This window comes from Nicotiana sylvestris, chromosome 3 (assembly GCF_000393655.2).
Source record: "Nicotiana sylvestris chromosome 3, ASM39365v2, whole genome shotgun sequence".
In the NCBI taxonomy this organism is placed as follows: domain Eukaryota; kingdom Viridiplantae; phylum Streptophyta; class Magnoliopsida; order Solanales; family Solanaceae; genus Nicotiana; species Nicotiana sylvestris.
In genome coordinates this window covers 205,952,194-205,963,822 of record NC_091059.1, presented here as the reverse complement: position 1 = coordinate 205,963,822, position 11,629 = coordinate 205,952,194, and the positions used below count along the sequence as shown (strand labels likewise).

The following is an 11,629-nucleotide window of genomic DNA, read 5'->3' as shown; positions in this document are numbered from 1 at the left end:
CAATAACAGCCCCTCGGGTAATATCATATCTCACACTGGGTACCCGCTCTCACTGGGGGTGTATAGACTCCGGAGGTGCACCTCCAGCTCAAGCGCTATAACAAGTCATCTCGTGGCATAATCAAACTGGCCCTCGACCTCAAAACAAGCCACCTCGTGGCGTAACAAATCAGGTCATTGGCCTCATAATCATGAATCAGTACAACACTGCTGCAGCGCGCAGCCCGATCCCAAATATCCTCACAACACAGGCCCTCGACCTCACTTAGTCAGAAATCTCTCAAGCCACTCGGGCAACAGTAAAACATGATGTTCAGCCCAAAATATCATTTAAAATATCAAAACGGAGTAAATATGGGTGAGTTATGAAAACAGTAGAATACAACATGACTGAGTACAAATATGAAGTCAAAACAGTGATGAATAGTAGTAAAAATCCCGTAATGGTCCAAAACAGTTGGCACAAGGCCTAAATAAGGCATTCAGCCTAAAACATGATGATACTTTCCAAAACACAATGATATCAAACAGTTTTCAATCAAATACACGACTTAACAGTCATACGGGACGGACTAAGTCACAACCCCCAACGGTGCACGACTCCACGCTCGTCATCTAGCGTGTGTGTCACCACAAGGTAATACAACGATGTGAAATTCGGGGTTTCATACCCTCAGGACAGTATTTACAATCATTACACTGAACCAACCCTTCGCGAATGTTGGACCAACATCGCGAACGCGAAGGCCAAACTTCCTGCCTCATACCACATCCCTTCGCGAACACGAAGGCCAAAAGTTTGCAACACCAACAGTAGACTTTCTGCAATTTCCCACATAAAGATTTGGTCCGTTCAACCACCCAAGGCCCTCGGGACCTCAACCAAATATGCCAACATATCCCATAACATCATTCAAACTTGTTCCAACCTTCGGACCGCTCAAAATAACATCAAAACACCAAATCATCATCGGATTCTAACCTAAGAATTCAAAAACGTCCAAATTTCGCTTTCGATCAAAAAGTCTATCAAATCTCGTTCGAATGACCTGAAATTTGCACACATGTTACAAATGACATAAGTTTGGGATGAGTGACCTTTTTCTGGACCTCAAAGATTAACTTAAACTTGAAACTACCTCAATAGCAAATATACGTAAAATAATACTAGAATTCATGGAATCTTATGCAAGAAAAATGAGGAACAAAATAATGACTTAGGGTGTTACTCACATAATGGAGTGAAAAATGAGCACAATAAGGCCAACATAACGGAAAAGACGTCACAACTTACAAATACGACCAAAACACTGCAAATCCCTATAAAAGCTTGAGCAATAAGATCACACTTGCATCATCATAACACCAAAAATTGAAAATGTAACCGAAAACCTATAATTGGAATGACAAATTATATAAAATCAATGCATACATACAAATGTAAGAAGCAAAAACAGAAACACGACGCAACTTTAACGAGAATGGCGGCCAATAGTCTTGTGATGCTCAAAGACAAAAATCCCAACTCGACAGCCTGCTATGGTCTCACTACCCAGACAAAGCCTTCCGTGGTTGAAACAAATCCAACTTGAACTATTTGATTTTTTTTTACATCATTAAGAAAATAAGAGTACCTTCTTGTATATAGGGAAGTGTGATGATTCTTCGGGAAAACACTCAACTTGGTGTTTCCCTATTTACCATGATTACAAGTAATGGCACCATTCATAGGGCTGTCCTAAGTTGAGGCCAACCAACATTTCAAAGCTCAAACTGCATTCCGGCCGACTCATAATAACTTAATGTGCAAATATGAACTCCTCAATTGCTTATCAAGCAATCTCAATTATTGTGGAGTAATTCCCCATACACGAACACAAGCATCCTCGCCAGAACTCACTATACTGTGTTCATCAGTAAAAGCTAGTCCATATACTCCACCCAAATGAGCTCCTTTAATCGTGATTCGATTCGAAGCTGGCTTGCTGATGTCATATATGATAACGCACGTGTCCAGAGATCCAGTAGCTACCATAGTGTTATCAGGTGACCAGGCCAGGCAATTTATTCGGGCAGTATGGTATAACATATTCTTAAGCTTCACCTTTAAAACAGAAACTCTTTATTAGTTACGGAATGTATGATATAGCTAATGTTGACTATGAAAATGATAATTATTACCTCACGAGATGCACGGTCCCAGACAACTGCTTCTCGGTTCACATCTGCTGATGCAAACATGGAAACATCTGGAGAGTACCGAATGACAGTAATAGCTCCCCTGTGTTTTTCAAGGACAGCTTCTTCGTTGAGAGTATCGCCTGTGATGGAATACAAGCGCAGTTTACCATCCTGACCACCCACTATAGCTTCAGTTCCATCAGGTGAAATAGCAGATGCTGTCACAGTAAATCCAAGGCCTATGGTTGACAGCACTTTTGTACCACGGAGAAGAATGACTCCAGTATCAAAAGAAACTAGAGTCACTTCAGGAGAACTAAGGGCAAGGCTCAAGTCCTTAGGTTGGTTGCCGACATCTATAGAATTTGCATCTCCACATTGATCTCCAAGCAGAGACACTCTCCAGATCTAAGTCCCATCAAGAAGCAAAAAATTGCATTATAGCCTGTTGCCAAGAACTCCACTTTTGTTTGATTTAACAAAATTGTATGAGCATCATTGTTTTTAGCCCAAGGAAATAAGAAAACATAGAAAAGCAGGGAAAGACTATAAAAATCCATAGTATTACGCTCTAATCACACATAAAACAGGTAAAGATCTTAGAAATCCCACAATATAAGTATCTACTCAACTATAACTGGGAATATCAACAACAACAACAACCCAATAAAATCCCACAAGTGGGGTCTGGGGAGGGTAGTGTGTACGCAAACCTTACCCCTACTCCTGGTGGGGGTAGAATGGTTGTTTCCGGATAGACCCTCGGCTCAAGAAAATGAAAAGGGACAATATAACTGGGAATATCATCTAATCAAATTACTGGTAAAAGTGATGCAATTAATGTAAACGGCAAAATAGTCCTTCTGTTAGATCTTTCAACAATTAAGGCTACATAAATCAGTATGGTACATACGCATGGAGAAATAACTACTCCCATCATGTAAATGGATAAATAATTTATGCTTAGGTAGTTAGATGAGTGATTGTAATCTCTAATCTTTTTTCTTTCTCAGAAGCATCAAGGGAATCTCCTCAGTTTAAATTCTAAAGCTGGCTTTACAAGATTAGAGTTAAGCAAGTACTTTCCTTTTAAAAATTTTTAAATAAAATCAGATGGAATCATAGCATCAATAAAGCACTAGCCAGATCTGTGAGAGGGCTTCTTCTATTCACAAAAAATAAACTTCACAAATAACCTACTTATATATATACAGAAGAAAAGAAAAAGGAGATCTTACAACTCACCTTATTGTCAAATCCACATGACACAATTTCTCCTTCCACAACTGCAAAGCATTTGATTTGAGAATTCACCTTTCTCTCTAACTTTCCGCTATATCCGATACCTTGAATCCATTTAACAATCAAACCATCATAACTGCTAGACAACATAATTTTTGGGTCACTTTTGAGGACAGCTAAGGAATTAACATTTTTCATGTGTCCAGAAAATGACACGGGGGATTTTTCCAGATCACTTGCTGAGAATATGGAAATAGTTCCACCAAGAGAAACAGTAACAAGGTGATCATTTTGCCAAAGACAGCCAACTAGCATGTCCTCAACTCCACCTGAACCAGGAGAAGTCAGTGTCTTTTTCACTTTCCCTTTTCCATCATCAGATATGTCCCATACTTTTGCTGATTTGTCAGCAGAAACAGTGAGTACCTGAAATATATAAACCATCAGACCATGTATGTATACTCAATTACTCATTACAAGAAGCATTAATAGCTAAGCTGCTCGGACACGTGAGGGGGTGTCCGACACGGGTGCGGATCCTTCGAGATGTAAATTCTACGATTTGGGGATACGGATCCTAGTACGGATATGAATGCGGAGATCCGGCCAAAAATAATTCAAAAAAATAAAAATATCTCTAAATTATGAGAAATTTTGTGGAACGTATAGCTTGTAAAGCGTGGATTTCTTTATTATTCTCAAGTTGTAGATAAGTAAGTAATTGATTTCCTAGATAAGGTATGCAATTTTCTTTAAATTTGCCCTCTTTTTGGTTATGATTTTGGTAATCAATTGTACCTCATCTCGAATTTTTCCGTCCGTTGTGATCAAAGTACCCAAAATTGTTTGACCAAATCGAGTATGGATCCCATACCCACACCCATACTAGTGTCGTGTCGACACAGGTGCGGCACCTAAACTGCCGTGTTGGAGCAACTTAGATTAATAGTGCAAAAAAGACAGATGCACCGTGATAGTAGACTGACAAGCTACAGTTTTTAATTTTCATCCAAGCTGGTTCCTTTAGCAATTACGATGAAAAAGATTCCGTAGAGTTAGCCAAAAAGGAGAACAGTATAATGAATTTTCAAAATGAGAAAGCCAGCCATAAAAATAGTGTAATATAACATACTCCTCGCCAATAACTACAATGAATATTGGCATATTCAAGTGGCTCAGCACTCTCAAGGGAATAAATTACTAAACATTGAAATACAGGTCAACAGGGAAATTAAATGAAAGTGAACTAGCACGGAAGAACAAAAGATCACCTGTTTACTATCAGGACTCCAACTAACAGCATATATGCTTCCTTGATGACCATCCTCAGATGACAGCTCTCCAATTATATCTCCTGTTTTAGCATCATAGATAATGCCCTTCTTGTCAGAGCTTACACTGATTAATTTGCTTCCATCTGGAGAGAACCTCAAACAATTAACAAAATTTGAATGCTCCCTGCAGGTCCATGGAACAATGACACTTCAATCACAACTATTACCAACATGTTAGCTATGACGGCAATCATACTTATGTTAGACGGGTTGTTCTAAGAACATATCAAGTGGCTGAATTTGGACTGCAACTATCACTGTTGTTTTATTTCCTTTAGATTGGTCTTACTTCTACAAGGCAGTAGACAGGGGACGAAAGCCACATCGCAACATGTACTGTAAAAGGTGGATGAGAAAGGGCATATATGGTACAAGCATGATGCAAGCTACAAAACTACAGGAATGGCTTTCTCATGTAGACCAAGTTGGTAGACCCATGATAGTCCTCATTATAGCATGGAAAAGTGATTTATTTTCAGAAAAAGACAGGTCCTATTGTCTTTTTGACATTGTCAGTCTTCTCTCCTGGTTACTACCTTACTGTCTATCAATGAACTCGTTTCTCTCTGCTTGTTTCAATAAAATTTTGGAAAAAACGATAACCATGTATTGATATTAAAAAAGAAAAGTAGACTCTTATTCTGATTTAACATAACAGTAAAGCTAAGGAACCTGTGAGACAGCTTGAATTTAAATGGGGGTCCTTCATAAAAGTTCACCAAAAAGTCTTCCCCGCACGTGGCTATGCGAAATGGTCTTGTAGGCTTAAATGCACAACTTAAAACTCTCCTTGAATGGCCATCAAATTCACCCACATTTGTTCCCGAGTCCCACCTGCCAAGATAGTTCATCAAACAAGGATATTGGATATGCACAGATAGCAATATTTAGGACATATAAAGCACATAAGGGCACTTTAAAATGTGCTAAAATGTGTTCTAGACTAGAATGCAAAGAAAAGGCACATATACAAAATCCTTCACCACTAAATTCACTAAGAAAAGTATTTCCATCGCACGCGGTTCTTTTTCTTTTTCCAATTCACACGATGCCCTAGCTACCCGCCTCAAACTACAGACGTGGTTATAATGCTACAGAGAAAGAATAGGCTAACATAATGACTTAGACTCCCCTTTAATCCGTACGGCGTTGTTTGACCTTCTCAGTTAAATGGCAAAATTATAATCATCAAAAGGTCAAATTAACATACAATAATTACATGTGTTTTGTTATGCTTGATGTGAAATGTTTTGTGTTTTGTCACATCTTCCAGTTATTGTCTTTAAGTATCTGTGATACGCTCAAATAATAGCCCTTTCAAACTTCGGTCTCTTAGTTCTCCATGCTAGTCAACAACGTCACACATTATGTTAAGGAGACAACATTTAAACATGACATTTCCCAAAATGCAGCTAAAAATGTTAGAAGGAAAATTTTAAGGTTGCCTTAACAAAATTAATATAAGAGCTTCAGGGTCGAATGTCAGGCCATTAGCAATATCATCACAACTTTTAGCAAAGTGCTTTCCTTTTGGAGCAGTACTTTCAGCGAAATTTATCACTCGATTGAACAACTGTGTCCTGATAGCTTTTTAATATTTAACAAACTTGAAATGAAATGATTTTATCTTTATTTCCCACGAGTAAATTCACCAAGTTTTCAGAAAGCATTAGGTAATTGATAAGTGTTCCTAAATAAAAGTAATGTAATGATATGTGGACAATTCAGAACACAGTACTAATCCATTCGGAAGCAGTAAAATATTTATTTAAAAAAAATAGAAGGGAAACTAACATGAAGGCGCGAACAAGGGATTTGCCCTTTCCATCACCAGAAGCAACAATGCGCAATCCATCAGGAGACCATTGAAGGTCATCGATCCGACCCGATAGTACCCGAAACTCTTTCTTAAGAACGAAGTCATTGTGGGTCCCCCAGATCCGAACAGTACCAGATACGTCAGCGGATGCGATCCACTCACCGTTGGGAGAATAACGAGCGACGGTAGCCTGATAAGCATGCTCCCCGTAAACGGCTACTTGGAGCGGGCGATCGAGGTACCGGATAATCACGGATCGGCCATTACAATAAAGGATGGAGTTCGATTTCGGGTCACCCGAAATGAGAATACCGCGACCTCGCTCTGTGGAAGGTATGCAAGCGTAGGTTTCTTTGAGGTCGGCCATGGCGGGTAAGGAAGGTGGGATTTGTGTTATGGAAAGGTGAAAATGATGGAAGGGAAGGGGAAACTGATTTGAAAACTGTACAACTGCTTTTAGCTCTCTCCACCTTTTTCGATTATCTGACCGTGCCAGCACGTTCTTTACTCTAGCTTTCCAACGTTGGGGTGGGAATCAAAGACGGCTCCGCTCGTCATTCACTACAATTGCCACATGTTCCCTTATTATTAGATAGCTCCTTTTCTTTTTTAACTAGGGCGGGGGTATGGTGGAAATGATGAATGGATAAACAATGCTAAAAGAGGTAGGCCCTCAATAAGACAGTCAAAGGAAACTTTGTAATTTAACCTTCTACTATTGTATAGGGTAGACTCACTAACACTGGCTAATTCGAATTTGTATTGTATAGGGTACTAAATGATCTACCCAAATTTTTTTCATTCTTAAAGGCTCCAATTAAAGTCTCTGATTTAAGGGTAATATCCATATAGTAATATCAAAGAAACTCTTAATACATAATCCTTCCAGTCCACAATAAGTGATCAATTTGCATTGGGCGCACCCATTAAGGAGATACTAAATTCTAGACGAAAATAGTTAGTATAACTAAACTACCCTTCACTAAATATTGTACCATAGTTATAATAGCACTTACTTTTCTTCTCAAATGTGAGGAGGAAATAACTTTTTAAGGATACGTACATGTTTGCAATTAATTTTCAACATATGAAAAATAAACTGCAACCACAAATATTGATAAACATTGTGGATTACAACACTGTTTGTTCCCTTGATTCTTCTCTCCTGATTATCTCCGTGATTCGAGGGCTGAAGCCGCGTATTTCTCGAATGTAGGATGATGCAGACCTCCTAGGGATGTATTTGATCTCAAGCTTCTTGAACTATTTGATTGTCAAGAAGTATCCAGCCATATTTTGATCTATTTGTGAGTATCCCAAGAGTTTATGGGATTTTGATACCCCTCTTCAAGGGAATATGTATCCCTCTATATAGGTGTAAGTTAGGATTTAAGGTAGAGTAACCTCCAAGAAACCCTAATAGACTCCTAGGATTTCAAGAGTCCTATAGTATCTTTATTTCGGATTTGGCTTGATCCCTTAAAATTTTGATGTCTACAAATGCCCCCTAATTTAAGGTTTGTTGGGGTGTAGACTTGCCGAAACTTTAAGATCAGACTTGAAGTACTCTATCATCGCGACAAATGGCTTTGAAACTTGCAGTTTTCGATTTACAGGAGGAAGAGATGAAGGGCAGAACTAGTCCCATCGGGCGTGCCAATTTGTTTGCAACTAATTTTCAACATATGAAAAATAAACTTCAACCGCAAAAGAATAAAGTGATTTTATTGATAAACATTGCGGGTTACAACTCCGTTTGTTCCTTTGGTTCTTCTCTCCTGATTATCTCCGTGATTCGAGGGCTGAAGCCATGTATTTCTCGAATGTAGGATGATGCAGACCTCTTGGGGATGCATTTGATCTCCAGTTTCTTGAACTATTTGATTGTCAAGAAGTATCCAGCCATATTTTGATCTTTTTGTGAGTATCCCAATAGTTTATAGGATTTTGAGACCCCTCTTCAAAGGAATATGTATCCCTTTATATTGGTGTGAGTTAAGGTTTACGGTAGAGTAACCTCCAAGAAACCCTAATGGACTCTTAGGATTTCAAGAGTCATGTAGTATCTTTAATTTAGGATTTGGCTTGATCCCTTAAAATTTCGATGTCTATAGTACATTAGGGTAATTTTAAAAAAATAAATTGAATTTTTTTCTTGATTATATAAATGAACACTTATTTTGGACCAAAATAAAAAAGTAAATTGGTCACTTATTGTGGACCGGAAGAAGTATATATATTGCTCTTATATAAGCAACAGAAGAAAACATTAAGGCAATAGAAAAGTGAACGTAATTGAACGAACATCATATCTAAGTCTAAATGCAATTTGATAAATAAATTTGAAATATGAGTCAGACTATATTATAAGCATGAAGACTTTTAGGTGAAATTAATTTACTATAATATCCTTCAAAAATTGAATGATCAAATTATCCTCAACCTAAAATTAAAAGTTACCTTCCATAAAATAATATTTTGTACTTAATGCCCTGGTAAAAAAAATAAAGAAAATCTCACTTTATATCCATCAATTCCAAACTATTTACCCTTTGATGTCGAGACCCAAATTATTTACTACTCCTACCCATGTGCTCCAAATTATTTACCCGGTTTCCACAAGTACAGTGAAATAAAAAAAAAACAAGAAATAGCAAAGAAAAAGGTAGCCATGAATGCGAAAGAAAGGAACAAAATAACCCCAGCTAGTATATACAAAGCTATGTAAAACTAGTTTACTAAAATAGTATTGACCAAATGCTGTGAACATTGGAACTTCCTAAATCCTAGCAGACTTCCAGTTACCTCCGTAAGCCCAAAACCAATGAAATGAAAAGGAAAAATGATATTATTGTATATCTGCGGTAAAAATAATAGTCGAAAATAATATAAATTTTGTATAATTATTGTATAGCTGCGGTATATATATACATTTTGTATATTATATACAAAAATTATATAAATTTTATATATTTTTTCGGCTACCAGATATAAATAAATTCTGGCACGGGCTAAAAGTGACCCCAAATGAAAAGATGTCTTAACATCCCATACAATATGATCTGAAACTAAAATGGGATTTTTACCTAGCTATACTATAATAGAAACCTATTTACTACATTTATTTTGGTTTAATGTTAATTACTTTATATACCTATATTTACTAGTTTTATACAAAATCATAAAAAGGAGGAAATGAAACATACCTTAAATATAGCGTATCAGTTACATATAATCCCCCTACATTTAAGATTCTTCTCTCTTTCTTTAACAATTACCCATATTTGTACTTATCCATCGTAAAAATTCTCCTACTGATACCCAAAATTTTTCTAACCCAAAAATCTCGCTTACTCACTCTTCTTCCAAAGCTTTTGATATCCGATTTCTCTCTTTCAATCATCCACTATTATAATCCCAAAATTGTATATTCTTTCCTCTTCCAAAGCTTTTTTTTATCCGATTTCTCTCTTGTTTTCTTGTTTTCTAAAATCTTTATTGTATGTCACTTGTATATGATACATCAATACCCAAAAATAATACTTGATACAATACTGATACAATTATAGTACGATTATATTAGATTTTTAGTATAGAGTTGTGATTGAAACTTGAAGAAGATGAAGATCATAATTGTATCACATTTTTCGGGAATATATCACGATTGTATTATAATTGTATATGCATCATAATTGTTGAACGGATTGTATTATAAATGTATGATAATTGTATATTCATTGTATATTGTTGCGAGCAGTTGTGATTCGTGAAGAATTTTACGATTTGTATAAAAAATATATGTTAATTATATATTAATTTATTAGTATTATATCGGGTATTATTTTGGGTATTAATGTACCATATACAAGTTAGATACAATTGTGATACAAATATGATATAATTATATTTTAGGCATTGATGTATCTGATATAATTCAAATACAATTATGATACAATTATCATACAATTCCTGAATATTTCTTTATTTTCAGTGTTGTCCAATCTCCCAGCGAAAGAACGATACAATTAATGATTTTTAATAATATAAAGTTGTTGGCAATGGTGAGAAGAGAAAAGATGGAGATTCTGGCGTAAATTAAGGGATTTTGATGTAAAAAGGAAGGAGAGAGAAAAGGAGAGAGGAAAAAAGGAAATGATGTAATTGAATCTCTTAATTGAAGAAACTAATAATGGGGTGTGAACCTTTTAAGGAGCAATTTACATAATTTGTAAGAAAAATCTAAATACTTATTAAAAACTACAACACATAAAGAAGATAGGTAATTAAATTTCTAATATAGAATAATTTGGTAAAAATCCGAACTAAAATCCCATTCAGCGAAAATTTTGAGACAACTAGCCAGTAGAAGTAAGCCCACATATTGCCTTAGTCATTTAGGTGCAATCTAAAGGGAAACTTACACAAATGTCGCAAATAAGTCTCAACTTACTAACCTCTAGCCATAAATTATAGACTTACCAAACTAGCCAAGCACATATAAAAATTGAAAAACCAAATAAATAAGGTTCTTTCTCTCAAAGAATCACATGCAAAAATCTCCTTCCATATTTTAAGCGTGATTAGCAACATTAGATGCAAGACGAAAATCAAATTTCACGAATGAGGTAGCAAATAAGGTGATGAAACACAAAAAAAATATTACAAAAATCTAAGCAAAAAAGGAACCTTTTTAATGAGTATAGTTAAAATTCATTGAAAACATATAGATAAGTCAATATACAAAATTTGAGGAAGATTGGAGGTGATTTGGACTGGTTTTGTATCAAAATTCGTAATCAAATCGAGTTTAAAAAATTCTTTTGTGACACATGTATCAAACATGTATCACGCATGTATCACACACAGAGGTATACATGGATATACATGTGATACACAATTGATACATATATGATACATATGTGATACACATATCATTTTTTTTCATGTTGAGTTTTTACTTCGAATTTTCAATTCAAACCACCTCAAAACTTCACCAAATCATTCCAAAACTAAGATTCAAGCTCCTTAAGATGTACTCAATCTATTCTAATAA

General features: G+C 36.0%; 1 protein-coding gene across 1 annotated transcript; it reads right to left on the bottom strand.

Annotated features, from left to right (window-relative positions):
- Positions 1 to 1,198: 1,198 nt before the first annotated feature.
- LOC104210682 (actin-interacting protein 1-2) lies at positions 1,199 to 7,099 on the bottom strand. Its single transcript, XM_009759629.2, has 6 exons — positions 6,552 to 7,099; positions 5,430 to 5,591; positions 4,695 to 4,881; positions 3,427 to 3,849; positions 2,182 to 2,589; positions 1,199 to 2,104 (listed from the first exon to the last, which is right to left on the bottom strand). Exons 1-6 carry the CDS (start codon positions 6,941 to 6,943, stop codon positions 1,847 to 1,849), a joined length of 1,830 nt encoding a protein of 609 aa, XP_009757931.1. The 5' UTR covers positions 6,944 to 7,099; the 3' UTR covers positions 1,199 to 1,846.
- Positions 7,100 to 11,629: the final 4,530 nt, after the last annotated feature.

Coding starts and splice junctions, on each gene's coding strand:
- LOC104210682 (XM_009759629.2), bottom strand. CDS start 6,943: ATGGCCGACCTCAAAGAAACCTACGCTTGCATACCTTCCACAGAGCGA. Junction 2,590..3,426: donor CATGTGGATTTGACAATAAG/GTGAGTTGTAAG, acceptor GATGGGACTTAG/ATCTGGAGAGTGTCTCTGCT. Junction 2,105..2,181: donor GGGACCGTGCATCTCGTGAG/GTAATAATTATC, acceptor TCTGTTTTAAAG/GTGAAGCTTAAGAATATGTT.